General features: G+C 43.5%; 2 protein-coding genes across 3 annotated transcripts; both read left to right on the top strand.

Annotated features, from left to right (window-relative positions):
- The first annotated feature begins 2,490 nt into the window (after positions 1–2,490).
- NUPR2 (nuclear protein 2, transcriptional regulator) lies at positions 2,491–3,674 on the top strand. Of its 2 annotated transcripts, none has more exons than XR_014235323.1 (2): positions 2,491–3,192; positions 3,459–3,674. XR_014235323.1 is itself a non-coding variant. In XM_082358695.1 (2 exons), the coding sequence occupies exon 1, from the start codon at positions 2,634–2,636 to the stop codon at positions 3,120–3,122; it is 489 nt and encodes a 162-aa protein (XP_082214821.1). In that variant the 5' UTR covers positions 2,496–2,633; the 3' UTR covers positions 3,123–3,128; positions 3,459–3,674. The 2 variants fall into 2 exon arrangements, 1 of the variants encoding a protein (XP_082214821.1); XM_082358695.1 differs by having other exon boundaries at positions 2,496–3,128.
- A 5,373-nt stretch (positions 3,675–9,047) lies between these two features.
- On the top strand, positions 9,048–14,774 carry CHCHD2 (coiled-coil-helix-coiled-coil-helix domain containing 2). Its single transcript, XM_082358701.1, has 4 exons — positions 9,048–9,206; positions 11,431–11,680; positions 13,078–13,228; positions 14,473–14,774. The coding sequence occupies exons 1-4, from the start codon at positions 9,157–9,159 to the stop codon at positions 14,481–14,483; spliced, it is 462 nt and encodes a 153-aa protein (XP_082214827.1). The 5' UTR covers positions 9,048–9,156; the 3' UTR covers positions 14,484–14,774.
- The last annotated feature ends 654 nt before the right edge of the window (positions 14,775–15,428 follow it).

Below are 15,428 nucleotides of genomic sequence, written 5' to 3'. Positions count from 1 at the left end.
GCACCACCAGGGAAGCCCCAACAATAGGTTTTTATATGTGCCCATGTATTTACCTTTAACAGGGATCTTTATGCCTATATCTGGCTACAAGTCACTGTCTCGCATCCTTTCATTTCAACCTGAAGGAATCCCTGTAGCATTTCTTGTAGGACAGGTCTAGTGGTAATGTGTGGGAGAGTAGTATGGGGGGAGGGGGGAATCGGATGAAGGTAGTGAAAAGATACAAACTTCCAGGTATAAGACAAGTAAGTACTAGGGATGTAACATACAACATGATAAATATAATTAACACTGCTGTATGTGATATACAAAAGTTAACAGAGCAAATCCTGAGTTCTCATCACAAGGAAAAAAATATTTTTCTATTCAATTTTGTATCTATATGAGATGATGGATATTCACTAAACTTACTGTGGTCATCATTTCATGATGTATTAAGTCAAATCATTTTGCTGTACACCTTATACAGTGCTGTACATCAACTATATACCAATAAAACTGGAAGAAAAAAGGTATATCAGGGTAACCAAAGAGTCTAAATTCATGAGGGAAAGAATCCTAGCTAATAAATGTGGAAGAAAGGATTGAATTAGAAAATTACTATTTCACAGCCCCTAATGAGATAATAGCAAATGAACACAACAGCAAATAAAGCAATGAACTATAGTTGAAACTATTAGATAAAAGCTTAATGTGGAACTATACAATTGCAGGGGCAGGCTGTCACCACCTGAGCCTATTGATCACTAAAATTGGGACCATGAGCTATTGCGGGTCTCCTGGTGTGATACCAACACACATCACCTCCTAGCCTCTAGAGCCAACCTCCATTTACACGATATGGGAGAGAGAGGAAGAAGTTAAATGACACGACAAGGAAACAGAAAAATCCACAAAGTGGGGCAGTTTACAGGACAACTGACCCAGTTTTTGCAGCAAGTCATGACACGGAAAAATGAAAAGGGCAGGGGCCCACCCTAGATTATAAGAGACTTAAACACCATACAAGAAAATTTCATGTGTAGATTCTGTATGTATTCTGAGTTGTATGTTTTCTATTGTCTTTTAGACAATCAGAGAAATTTGATTCTGGACTGGGTTTTAGATGATAACAGGGCCAAGTTGACTTTGTCAAGTATGAAAATGGCACTGAGGTTATGTAAGAAAAAAGTCTAGTTTTTTTAGAGCTGTATACTGAGATATATAGGAGTAAAATGACATAAGGTCTGCAGCAGAGCAAAACAGAAAGGCGTAAAGCAAACCTGACAGGATCTTGATAATTGTTGAATCCGTGTGATGGGATACGGGAGTTCTTTGTTCTATTTTCACTTCTGAGAAGGTCTGAATATTTTCATAACAAATTCTAAAGAGAGTTTTAAAAAGAGATGACGTGTGGGAGAGTGGTAGAGGGATAAATATTAGTTTCTCTCTTTCCCAGTAGCAGGTGTAAGACACGTGGGTGGAAGAGAAAATCCTCTCTGCGTTTTATTAAAAACTCTCTCTTGGGATTTGCTCATTTAAGGAACTAACAAAATTGCCCTCGGAGCGTGATATGTAGGCCACGCCCCACCAGGGATACTTCAGAGAGCAGAAAAAAAACTCAAATTGGCAACTTGGTCACAGACAGAAACTCAGCAAGATCAAATACCTGAAAAGGACTTTTTTTTTTTTTTAAAGTATTGAATTATTTTCGATCTATTAAAAAAAAAATCCCCGAGGGGATAGATGCAGTTTTCGTGGGAAGAGAATTATCTGCGCTAGTTAAACCAAACCAAAACAAAGGCATTCGTCGCAATAACTCCCTGAGAGCAGCGTTTACGGAGACAGTAATTAGGTAATTAGACCGGGGAGTCGCCGCAGAGCCTCGGGTGCCGGAGGGTGTTAATGACTCCTGCTCAGCTGTGCAGCTGCCCTCGGCGAGGAGGTAGGCCTGGCCTTTTCTGAGCGCAGGGCACTCGGCCTGATTCCTCTCGCCTCTGCAGCTCTCGGGGAGCATCCTTCCCCCAACGCCCGCGGGGCCGGGCGCACCCGAGGCTGGCGGGTAGGACGCTGGACTCGCGCTGGTTCCCCCGCGCGGCCGCTACCAACTCTCGGCCCTCACCCCAAAACTGCCGGCGCATCAAGCTACCACAATTTTAGCGTCCCCTGGCCGCAGGGCTTGGGCACCTGCTGATAATCCGAAATTGCACGCGGTTCCCGGCCTTGCACCAGGCAGGGTGACTTTCCCTTCTTAATCGCTCGCTCGCTTAATACAGTTAATTCGTACCCCTTATCAAACACGTGGACTGTGGAAAGGAAAAAGAACTAATGTGTGTATGTCCCTACCAGCCAGAAATACTTTTAGCATTCCAAAGCATTTCCTTTCACTCCAGACATGTTTTAAAAATATATTACTGGGATACCAGAGATATTACTTCAAAAGCTCATTTTTCACTTTGCATCATTTATTGAGCACTTACTCCTGTCATCAAATAGCCTAACAAAATGTTCAATGCTGATAAAAGTCCGCCAGAGGAATGCACAGCTCCCTCACACTTGATACTTGGATAATTTCCCATTTTTGACCGACATAAACAAGTGTTTGGTCGAATTTTGCCAAATACCCTTCTCGCTCCGGCGGCGCACAGGCCGGGATGGAGGAAGGGATCACGGTTCCACGTGCCAGATCGCAGAGGCCTCGCGCGGAGTACCTTCCCGGCTCTGTGACGTCGGCCCTAGGCCCCGCCACCTTCGGCGGAGCCAATCGAAGCGCTGGGGGGGGGGGGGGGGCCTCCAGAAACTCGCGCGCGCCGGGGCGCGCGCGGGCGACCAGGAGGCCAGGCGCGATGGACCCGGCCTTTCCCGGTGTCCAGGGTCAGGCCCAGCCGCCGCCACCCGAAGCGTGGCCGCTGGTTGGCTCCGAGGAGGAGCTCTATGACTGTCCGGATTACTACTACCTGCGCGACTTCCCGGCCTGCGGGGCCGGGCGCAGCAAGGGCCGGACGCGGCGCGAGCGGGAACTGCGCACCAACTGGTGGGTGCCCGGCGGCCACGAGCGCAGGATCGCGCAGAAGCTCCTCAACGGCCAGCGCAAGCGTCGCCAGCGCCAGCTGCAGCCCCGGCCGCGCACCCGTCTCGCCTGAGCGCTGGTGCGTGCGGGCAGCCACAGGCCGGGGCCCAGGGCAACCGCGCGAGCGCCCTGGTAACGCTCCGGTACGCCCCCTGCGACTCGAACGCGGCACAGTCGCCACCTCCTGAGGCTGCCCTGCGTAGCGAGTTATTAGCTGGGCCCCCTAAACTCCCAGCCTATCTCCCGGCGGCAGTTAAAATTCTACCTTTTGGAATTTTTTAGTTGGGTAGAAGGGGCTGGGAAACGCAGAAAACATCTTTCTAAAAATACAAGTAAGGGATTTACTTCCAGTTTTTATGCACGGACTAAAGAGAATAACTGACTTATGTTTTTGTCTGGTTTTCAACAGGATACCCATACCCGAAGGACCTGATAAAAGTATTTTCTCTGACTCCAGCTGTAACTGTGGTCCTAAGGGGAACAGTCCATGTTGCTCAACAGAACTTCTTTTCGACATCGCTTAAGTTCAGTATCTTTTCCTTACTGATTGTTAATTAAGTAACATCCAAGTGGGTATGCCTGTTTAGGGTTTTTAATTAAAAGAGCAGCAAGAATGGCATTTTAACTCTTCTGGTGTTTTGTTTTTTTTAAGTTGCTGTGGTAACTTGTTTCAAGTCCACAAATATTTGAGTTCTTATCTGCAAAGAAGGGGTCGCAAAGATGAATGTGGGCAGAACAAAGATAGGAATTTGTCAAGATTTCAACCCAAGTGTCATATACTACTGTGCAGGCTTAATATTTATTTGCCAGAATAGGAATATTTTAAATTGTAATGCTGTATGCTAGGTTCTCTGCGCTGCTGACCCCACAGCAATCCTTTAAAGCGAATGCTATCTCCATTTTACGGACGGGATTCTGAGGCACAGAACTCAAGTAACTTTCCAGAGGTCATACAGCTAATTAGAAAACGTGGCGTAACCGATACTCAAAAACATTAACTCTTCCCAGCATCACAGTTTTCCTCAACTGTAGACATCCTTCTGTGGTTCAGAACCACCCACAAACTCCATGTCCAAGAACTAGGGTTATAGTTTAAAAATTATGCAGAGTATGGCAGGGTCCCTTTTCTTTCTCTTCACTCTGCATTCAGTCAGGTCTCTGCGCCCAGCGGTGAGTCCTTTGTTGGGGGAGAAGGGTGGTGTTCTGGAAGGAGCAACTTGAATTTTAATCCTAGCTATGGGTGTTCATCAATCTGACATTCAGCAAACTTCTGAGTGGTAGCTACTTTCAAGTTCCACCACGCTTCAGGTTTTGCATTTGTAAAATGGGAATAATATTGGGTTACTTCGCCAAACAGGATTATAGATAAAATATATAAAATGTCTGACACCCTTAAGGGCTTGGCACATAACCGGTGCTCAATACATGGTAATTATTTTTAAGTTTACAGAACATGATCCCTCTTCTTCCTCTCTAGTCACGAAGCCTTTTTTTTTTTTGGCCGCACCATGCAGCATGCAAGATCTTAGTACCCCAACCAGGGATGGAACCCTTGCCCCCTGCATTGGGAGTGCAGAGTCTTAACCACTGGACTGCCAGGGAAGTCTTAAATTCTTTCACTCACTTCACTAATTCTTTTAAAATGTCTCCAACATTCAGGCAGTGTGGTATGGTAGGAGTCTTCGCTTTGGAGTCAAACACCTGTATGGACTTGGGCAAGTTGCTTAAACTCTAAGCATCTGTTTCCTTACCTATAAAATAGGGATGATACAGTACCTATTTCAAGAGTTCTTGTGAGGCATAAATGAAATAACGCACGTAAAGCTCTCAGTGCCTGGTATACAACAGGCACTCAAATAATTAGTAATAATGTTCCCATCACCACTGTCTTAGCCTTCAGGATTTTTTTCCTTACCCCTAGTCTCCCTCTGCTATATCTCAGACATGTCCAGATTAATCTTCAGAAGACCATTTTAATAATATAAAGACCCTCAGTGCTGCTCTAACTTTGCAGGCCAAAAAGCTTAGATGCCTTATATTATGCTGCAAATCATCTATTGGATTTTTTTTTTTTTTTTTTTTTTTGGCTGCGTCGCGTCTTAGCTGTGGTACATGGGATCTTCACTGTGGCACACGGGATCTTTCGTTGCAGCGCGCAGGCTTCTCTCTAGTTGTGGCGTGTGGGTTTTCTCTCTCTAGTTGTGCCACGCGGGCTTAGTTGCCCTGCAGCATGTGGGATCTTAGTTCCCTGACCAGGGATGGAACTCGCGTCCCCTGCATTGGAAGACACTGGACCACCAGGCAAGTCCCCATCTATTGGATTTTCTTAAGTTTGTTTCTCACAACTTCCAAAAACACACTGGTTCGTGACACACGTCTTCTGTCCTCTAAATTCACCATATTCAATTCTGCTTCTTCCTTTGAATCTGTGCTGTGCTACTCAGTGTGCCCTTTACAATTTTAATTTTTCTAAAACTAATTTCACCTAAGTGAAAGTGGCACCAAGTGCCACTTTCTCCCTGAAGCCTTCATCCACACTGAATGTCCATTCCTTTAAAATCCTTTAGAACTTCATATAAACACCACTTAACCATTTGTTTTATAGTATTCTGTACTTTTAGATCAACAGTTTAATTCATTCATTCATTCTTTTTTGTATGATATGTGCAAGGCACTATATTCATATAACTATGTCTTAGTTGTCCAAAGAAAAAACTACATTTACAGTGTATGGACCTTAATGTCTTAAACATCTCAGTTCCTACACAATTCCTGCTGTAAAGTACAGCATACCCAGACAGACATCAGCTATGTTAAAGCAACACTGTAAGATGTTCTAACTAGATTTTGCTCATTTTAGATACTACAGCTTTTAAAATTTAAATATGGTCACTGTAGAAGTTATGTGTATTAGTTACCTATTGCTGTGTAACAAATTACTATCTCAGTTTCTGTGGGTCAAGAATTTGGGAGTGGCTTAGCTGAATGATTCTAACTCAGGGTCTTTCAGGAGGCTGGAGAGGAATTAGGCTCCACCTTTTGAAGGGAGTGTCAAGGAATTTGAGGACATATTTTAAACCACCAATGTAGGTTTAATTATTGTGTGTTCACTGTAGACAAATTGGAAAATACAGACAAGCCAAAAAAAAAAAAAAAAAAGGAAGAAAGAAATCACTATCCAATGGATAACATCACTACTGGGATGTATATAATTACAGCCTTTAAAATATAAAAGAACTTTCTCAAAATACAAACATACTATGTATACTACTTTGTAACCTGCTCTTTCACTTGGTATTTTGTGAAGATACTTCTCACTTCAGATATTCTTTCACAACATTTTGAATGGCTGCATAGCATTTCATTGTATGTATGTATTATAACTTATTTAACTAATTGTATATTGCAGGACACTTAGGTTATTTCACATTTTCCCTATTTTATACATTTTGTTAAATCAACATCCTTATGGCTAATTTCTTTCACATTCATGACTTTCTCAAATTCTTAGACATGGAATTTCTGGAACAGAGTTTGCACAGTTTTAAAACTTCTGATATTTACCACCTAATTTCAGTAGAATTTTTACTGCAATCATCAAAAGTCCATTCAGCGAAATATCTGTATCAAATATCTGTAACAATGCCTGCAAGAGTTCGTTGTTCAAATTTTGATCACTGTAATTGCATTTGTTGAGAATGACTGAGATCACTACGGAATAAGTTGTTATATAAATTTTACTAAAGTGTGAACTTCAGCACACCTAACCCACCAAACTGCAAATGATAGGTAGCAGAATTCTATTTATTTTCAATTCCCACTTTTTTGCTATTCATTTTAACTTTTTACATGTTCTTGTCTTTTGAATAGAGGTAATACATTAACTGTTTCAAAATCCAAGAGATAGAAAATGTTACCAGTAAAAGTCTCACCCCTGTGCCACTGCCTGAAGGCAACTAGTGTTATCAGCTAAAGATATTTTATGCATGTACACTATGGGCTTTTCTCTCCATTTCACAAATAGCACCCTATACTCAATTCTGCCCCTGGCTTTTTTTCTCTTGACAGTTTATCTTGGAAATCATTTCATATCAATACACAGAAAAACGTCTTTCTTTTTTATAGCTGCATATTGTGTGAATGTGCCATAATTTTTTTTTAACCTGTATTCTGCTGACAGGAATTTAGATTGTTTAATCTTTTACTATCACAAAATAACCTTGTACAAACATCTAATTTTCTCTCTTCAATTTAGGAATTAATGACTTAGCTAAGTATGATTAAAATTGTCTCTGTTCTGGTCTGCATGCCTGTCTGTCCAAAGCTCTGCTCACTCTAAGCTCTTCTGGTGCCAGAATGTCCTTTATAAATAAGGTTTCTTTCTCCCATCTCTTTTTATGAATTATCCAAAGGCGAATACAAAGGCTTATCATTTTTAAACCTTTCATTTCTTTAAAAAGTTCTGTGAAAATAAAACTTTGTTTTTCACAAAAGTTTTTTGCATTATTTACCCCTCAGTTCCACAAACATTCTGCTGTTGCTGGAAAGGCTGTGTTAAACTCTGCTACCTCTGGTGGAAGGGGGAAATTTCTGATTGGCATCCAAGCAGAAATGGAGGTTCTACCTCTGCTTTCTCTCCTCCATAAATCCCACCCCACCCCCAAGGACTTTCCCATGAAGCCCCCCATGAAATGCCACTAGTTAACTTGTCCCCTACTGCAGAGGCGCTAAAATGTACTGTTAAAAGCATTTCAGGGCTTCCCTGGTGGCGCAGTGGTTGAGAATCCGCCTGCTAATGCAGGGGACACGAGTTCGAGCCCTGGTGTGGGAAGATCCCACATGCTGCGGAGCAACTAGGCCCATGAGCCACAACTACTGAGCCTGCGCGTCTGGAGCCTGTGCTCTGCAACAAGAGAGGCCACGATAGTGAGAGGCCCGCGCACCGCGATGAAGAGTGGCCCCCGCTTGCCGCAACTAGAGAAAGCCCTCACGGAAACGAAGACCCAACACAACCAAAAATAAATAAATTAATTAATTAAAAAAAAAAAAAGAGCATTTCACACCAAGTATCACTGAAGCACAGATCCTTGGGGCCTTTGCAATTGCCGTTCCCTTTGCCAGGAATGCTCGTACCCTTGATAAACACAAGGCTTGCTTCCGCACTTCCTCAAGGACTCCATTCAAATACTTCCTCTTCAAAGACTCATGCCCTCTCCAACCCCTAACTCCCTACCACCCTTACCCTGCTTTCGCTTCATATCACCACCATCTAATTTATGTAGGTGTTTGTCTCTTGCCTCCCTGAATTTAAACTCCTTGGAGGTAGTCTTATTTCCTGCTCTATCTCCAGAACCTAGCTAGCACTTGGAGATCATTCAGAACATCTCACTTAATTATCAGTGAACGAATACCCTACCAATTACGGGCACAAATTCTATAATATATGAAAGGGGTTTGAAATGTATGAAATACATAAATGTAAGGCATTATTACTGTCTGAATTTAACTTTTGTTGACTGGATCCACGGACAAAATACAAGTAGAACCAACTCAGCTCTGTCGATCCCTAAAGTTTTCCGTCTTATTATGTGCCCACATTGTGCCTCAAAAAATATTTACCCAAATGAGTAACTTAATGGTGAGAAAGGTTAAGTAACTGGCCCAAGGTCCAGCGACAATCACGCCAGAGCTCTGACTCACTCTCTCAAGATTGGAGCTGACCTACCATGTTAATAAGGCAAACGTTTGAAGGTAGTAGCGACGGTTCTTGGGCCCTAGGAAGCAAACAGCTCGCGGTTGTGACTCGCGCTAGGCTCGGAGGACAAGGTCTGCACAACAACACGGCCACTTCCGGTTTTCTAAACAGTCCTGGCGCCGAGCTCCTGACGTCAACCGTGCACGACAAGGCGCCGCCGTGACGTCCTGCTCTTCCTGTGACCTTCAGACCCGCGGAGACGTCGGCGAAAGGAAAGCCTCTGCCTGTGCTCTGATTGGCCGCGCGCTGAGTCTAGCCCCGCCTTCCGACTTCCGCTCTCGCTCGTCGCAGAAGCAGCCAGGGTCTCCTCCGAGTCTCGCGCTTGAGGACTCCGCTTCGCCACGCATTTAAGATGCCTCGTGGAAGCCGAAGCCGCACTTCCCGCGTAGCCCCTCCGGCCAGGTGAGGCCACCGCGAGGTTTGGGGCCCTGCCGGCGCCGTGACGCAGAGGGAGGTTGCGCTGGGCCTCGGGGCGGCGGGGCGGCGGGGCGGCGGGGGACGGGGGAGTCCGAAGGCTGGGGCGGCGTGGGCCCGCCTCCGGTCGCCGCAAGCTGGTTGTAGGGCTTTGGCTAGTTTTCCCGTTAGTGGCAAACTTGCTAATTTGGAATGTCCATGAATTATTACTTAAAATACTTAGAGTCCATTTTAAGTTAAAACAGGCCACTTCTAGAAAGAAATGGATATTCCTAAGTGTAATTTGGCTGAAACGTCAAAAATAGCAAGAAGAGCTTCCCTGGTGGTTGAGAATCCGCCTGCCAGTGCAGGGGACGCGGGTTCGAGCCCTGGTCCGGGAGGATCCCACGTGCCGCGGAGCTACTGGGCCTGTGCGCCACAACTTCTGAAGCCCGCACGCCACAACCACTGAAGCCCTTGTGCCTAGAGCCCATGCTCCACAAGAGAAGCCATCGCAATCAGAAGCCCGCGCACCACAATGCAGAGTAGCCCCCCCCCTCGCGGCAACTAGAGAAAGCCCACGCGCAGCAACGGAGACCCAATGTAGCCAAAAATAAGTAAATTAAATAAATAAATTTTTTTTAAAATAGCAAGAAAAAAAAAGTGTAAGGTAGTATAATCAGGATAAATGATCGTATTTCAGTTCAGTAAATAATCTTTGAGAACCTTCCAGGAGCAGTGAGCATTCCAAGGGCTCAGCCCAGTAGGGGACACAGTCACTAAGGCCTCACGTGTACATGACGTTTTCTAGTTCATAAAATACTTGTAAAATGTACTGCCAATTGCACCTCCTGATAGGCTCAGAGGTAGATGTTTTCCTGTTTTACAGGAGTAAGGAAACTAGAGACTCAGAATAAGTGACTTGTCCAGGGTCATGCCACCAATAAGTAGAGAAGCCAGGTCTCAGACCTGAGTTTTCCGGTGACAAATTCAGGACATTTAGCAGAGTACCACGTTGCTTCTCTAGACTAAGGTGAATTGTGTTCAGACTGCATGCTAGGAGCATAGGGAAAGAGTTCACTTAATGGAAAGACGCTGCTATCCAAAGGAGAGGAAACCACATTTTTGTAAAGTTAGACTAGATACCACCTGATAGGAAGTGAAGTCATAAAGTTTTGACCTAGCATCATTTGAGGGAAGAGCGCCCAAGGAAACAATCTAAAAATGCAGAGTTTGTATAATCTGTGTGAAAGATTTTTGGAGCAACATTGGACATATTAGTGAAGTTTTGAAGACATCCAAATGTTCTACAGATGGGAAATAGTTGAAATCAGTTTAGGTATAACAGTTCGGGCAAGTCACTTCCACTTACTGGGCTTCAGTTTTCTAATCTGTAAAATGAAGGAATTGGACTAGTTTATTTCCCCATATGACTATCTTTCCGTGTTCATTCAATTGTTACCAGCTCAGTGAGACCTCCCTTGACTGTCCTAAAATTGCAGCATCCCACAACATGCTGCCCTCTCTCTCAATATTTTTTTCTTAACATTTATTTGACCCCTCAATAGCATGTCAGCTCCACGAAGGTAGAGGCTTTTGTCTCATTAACAGTTATATTGATTTTTATGACGTATTGGAATAACTGTTCTCTAAAGATACTATAGACTTTGTGAATACATGGAAATGGTTAGAAAAAAGCAGGGAAGAAAAGGTAATACTTGGTGATTACAACCGTAAAAGGTTAAAGAGAAAATGATGTAAATAGTTCAGGGAATTGTGTTCTGTAAGGTTTTCTTGTATGTATGTAGTATTTGCGTTTAATAATTTAAAATGAAATCCTGAGGTTATTTTAATATACAAGGGATTTTCGTTTGTTTGTTTGTTTATTTAAGTTGACAATTTCCTGGGACTTCCCTGATGGTCCAGTGGTTAAGACTCCGCGCTCCCAATGCAGGGGGCCTGGGTTCGGTCCCTGGTCAGGGAATTAGATCCCTCATGCCGCAACTGAAGATTCCTCATGCCGCAACTAAAGATTCCACATGCCGCAAAGAAGATCCCGCGTGCTGCAACTAAGACCCACACAGCCAAATAAATAAATATTATTTTTTAAAAAAAGAATATAGCATAGACTTAATATCCCGTTGGATTTATTAAAAAAAAAAAAAAAAAGTTGACAATTTCCAAACTTGGTTGGGAGTGGGAACTTCATACTTTCTGTTCCTTTCTTTCACAGCCGGGCACCTCAGATGAGAACTGCGCCCAGGCCAGCGCCCGCAGCTCAGCCACCAGCAGTGGCTCCACCATCTGCCGTTGGCTCCCCTGCTGCTGCTCCCCGGCAGCCAGGTCTGATGGCCCAGATGGCAACCACTGCAGCCGGCGTGGCTGTGGGTTCTGCCGTCGGCCACACTCTGGGTCATGCCATCACTGGTGGCTTCGGTGGAGGAAGTAATGCTGAGCCCTCAAGGCCTGACATCACTTACCAGGTAAGATTTGGGGCAGCATTCTCTTCGGTGGTGTATTTTATGAGAAAACCTAGTTAGTTGTAAGTGCCTTATGTATTGGGACTGTCTCCACATGTGGAGAATGGTTTATCCATACCTGGCAGCAGTTGCGTTAGTACCTTACTTAGGCCAGCGTCAGAGAGTCCTGGACAAATGGTGTTTCTTCTCAAGGAGTAGAATTGTGGCGGTTCAACCTGATGCACTGTCAAGCAGCCACGTTCCCCTTATTTTAAGTATTTTGGGGAATTCCCTGGTGGTCCAGTGGCTAAGACTTGCCGCTTTCACTGTCATGGGCCCGGGGTTCAATCCCTGGTTGGGGAACTAAGACCCCAGAAGCCGTGTGGCCTGGCATAAATAAATGAATGAGTGAATGAATGAATGTGTATATATATATATACACACATATATATGTTTTGTTTTGTTTGTCCTGGTCACGCTTAACTAATTCAGTCTCAATCTTCGTTAAGCGTTCAGAAATCTTTTTAATGGCTCTGTGCTCTCTCATCTCTTACCTGGTATTTGCCACTGCCCTTCTTTCTGAGATATGTGAATTTTCTCCTCTAAGGAGCGTGGATGTGTACTCTATTGTATTTCTGATGTACTTAAAACTCTCATCCATCTATTTTTCTACAGTAGGCCCATTTTTTCCTCCATGAAACATCACTGAACCACTGGTCTTTAGATGCCCAGATAACCACTTTATTTGCATCTTTGTTCATGAATCTTTCTGATTACAACTGGGATTTTTGTTAAAGCTCATTTCCTTCTGCCTTTAATTTTTTTCACTGTCCATGTTATTAGATAGAAACTTTAATTTGCATCTGGTTCTAGTTCTGTTCCCCCAGTTAACCTCACAGAGTGGCTATTGCTCTTTGTTCAGGTATAAGTCTGATTTCCTTTTTTTTTTTTAATTTTTATTTATTTATTTATTTATTGGCTGCATTGGGTCTTCGTTGCTGCATGTGGGCTTTCTCTAGTTGGGGCAAGTGGGGGCTACTCTTCCTTGTGCGCAGGCTTTGGGCGGGGGCTACTCTGCTTTTCATTACAGTGGCTTCTCGTTGCAGAGCACGGGCTTTCTAGTTGTGGCGAGCGGGGGCTACTGTTCGTTGCGGTGCGCGGGCTTCTCATTGTGGTGGCTTCTCTTGTTGCAGAGCATGGGCTCTAGGCGCACGGGCTTCAGTAGTTGTGGCTCGCGGGCTCTAGAGTGCAGGCTCAGTAGTTGTGGCGCACGGGCTTAGTTGCTCCGCGGCATGTGGGATCTTCCCAGACCAGGGCTCGAACCCGTGTCCCCTGCATTGGCATGCAGATTCTTAACCACTGCGCCACCAGGGAAGTCCCTGATTTCCTTCTTAACAGTCCCGAATGTTATGCCTTTGCAGGAGCCTCAGGGAACCCAGCTGGCACAGCAGCAGCAGAATGGCCCATGCTCTTTTGAGGTGAAACAGTTTTTGGAGTGTGCCCAGAACCAGGGTGACCTTAAGCTTTGTGAAGGTTTCAGTGAGGTGCTGAAACAGTGCAGATTGGCGAACGGTAGGTGATACATCAATCCATGGTTGAACTTGCATCTGCTTAATTCACTGAATGGTACCCCTGGACCTTATAAAACTTAGGGAGTCTGTGTTTGATAAATTAAACTGACAAATTAGAGGAGATATTGTTTAAATTACTCTAAAAATAATCTAACTCTTCTAACAAGGAGCTGGTCCAGAGTTTTCTAGTCATTATCTTAGGCTTTTACCTGCTTAAGGAAGAATCAGATTCAGTTACATTGTGAATCTGATTCTTCCTTAGGCAGGTATAGATTAGTGTGCCAAGATCTTATTGTGGTTATTGCATAGCCTTAGTGCTGATTTCACCAAAGTCCAGGAATGAGCACAAGATCTGATAGAGCATTGTCATTCTGCGCACCTCATTTGAGAGGGGCAAGTTTATTAAATCCCTCAGTGGGACTTTGAGATTTAGGTTCTCTGGAATGTTGGCAGTCAACTTGTGTTTGTGTGATTTCTTCCTATCAACCTAAGAATTCACCATCTATTAAAAATGATTATTTTCATTTTCCCGCCTGCATTTTTATTTATTTATTTTATAGTTGTGCAGATTTTCTTTAGAAACTTAGAAAGGGTTTTTGTGGATAAATCTATAGTTGATTCTCATGGAGTCACAGAGTATATTTAATATATACAGAGTCATTTTTCAGGCCTCTTATACTGAATTGGTCTAGGCCAGAGGTTGACCACCTGTGGTTCATTTACCAAAGCCATCCTGACACCTGTTTCTGTAAATAATTTTATTGAAACACAGCCATCTCCTATTCATTTAGGTATTGTGTATGACTGCTTTCCATGGCAAAGGAAGAGTTGAGCAGTTGTGACAGAGACTATATGGCCCACAAAGCCAAAAGTATTTACCTGATTCTTTACAGAAAAACGTTTTAAAACCCTGGTCTGGGCCAGTGGTTCTCAAAGTTCCCCACCTTCATTTATGTAGGAAATAGGGGAGAAGTTAATCCTTATAGGTGGTCGAACTGTGGAATTAAGAGATTGCATGGCCAAGTTTATCAGAAGTCTTTGATGAAGCTACGTCTAATACCAGAGTAATTATGCTTCTGCTTCAAAGTGTAGAGTTGAGGTTTTATTGGTTGCAGGATGCCTTAAACAGCTTATGAAAGAAACTAATAACCTTGGGCTTCATCCCTGCTTTCATAATTTGGAGGACTTCTGTTTTGTTGAGAATACGTAGCTAGTGCTCTTCTAACAAACCTTTTCTGTTTGCAGGGTTAGCTTAATCAAGAAGTTCCAGTTGAAGGCATGGAAAATCATCTCTCATGACCACGTTGATTTAGCATTAAAAATATAATTGATAGTGAGGATATAAAGTGTGAAGCCACCAGTTAAACCGCTCCTCAATCATTAATAGCTTTTGTGCTTCAGGATTGCAGTGGAAGAGGGTATTCTCACCATATGGAAGCTCACTGAGATGATATTGAGTTTGGGGCTAGGCGGATGTTTGTGTGGCCTCTTAAACATGCTTTTGTTTGTGAATTAATTAGAATAAAGTGATTTTATTTCCAAATGTGTCTCAAGTATAAGGTTATAAATCACACATGGTATACACATGCTGAACAGAATGCATTTTGCAGAAGAACACAGTTGTCTCTACATGTCTTTAAGTGTATCTAGTCTGTAGTCTCTGGATGTTAAAGTAGTGGCCACCTGGAGGATCTGGCAGAGCTTCCTGAGGAGCTTTGGTAGAGAAATAGTTATGTAAGGAGTAGCTCCCTAGCAAACGTGCTGCTCATTAAAAAGATTCCAGGTGGTACAGGCCTTTGGAGCCAATGTTCAGGAAACTGAGCAGTAACGAAACTAAAATACTAACTGTTCTAATCAGGTGAATGATAAAGGAAATGTGGGAGCAGACCCATTACACGTGTGGGCTCCCTGTGGCCAGGTCAGCACTACATGGCATTGTTAACCTAGGTTATCCAGTTGGTTGGAGATGAAAATTCATTCTCAATACAGGCAGTTTCCCTGCAGATGTTTTTATTCTGCTTAAGGCATTGTAGCTTCCTCTTCCTGAAAGACTCAAGTTGCCCTCTCCAAGCTGTCTTAAGTCCATGTTGGACTCAATATGGGGTGCATCTTTTTTTTTTTTTTTTTTAATGAACCCAGCTCCATCCCTCACAAAGAGCTCAAAATTTCATTTACTTCTGGGAGTTGACCTCCAGTCTCCA

The sequence above is a fragment of the Balaenoptera borealis genome, assembly GCF_965194805.1.
Source record: "Balaenoptera borealis genome assembly, chromosome: 16".
Lineage (NCBI taxonomy): Eukaryota > Metazoa > Chordata > Mammalia > Artiodactyla > Balaenopteridae > Balaenoptera > Balaenoptera borealis.
This window is presented reverse-complemented; position numbering and strand designations above follow the sequence as displayed.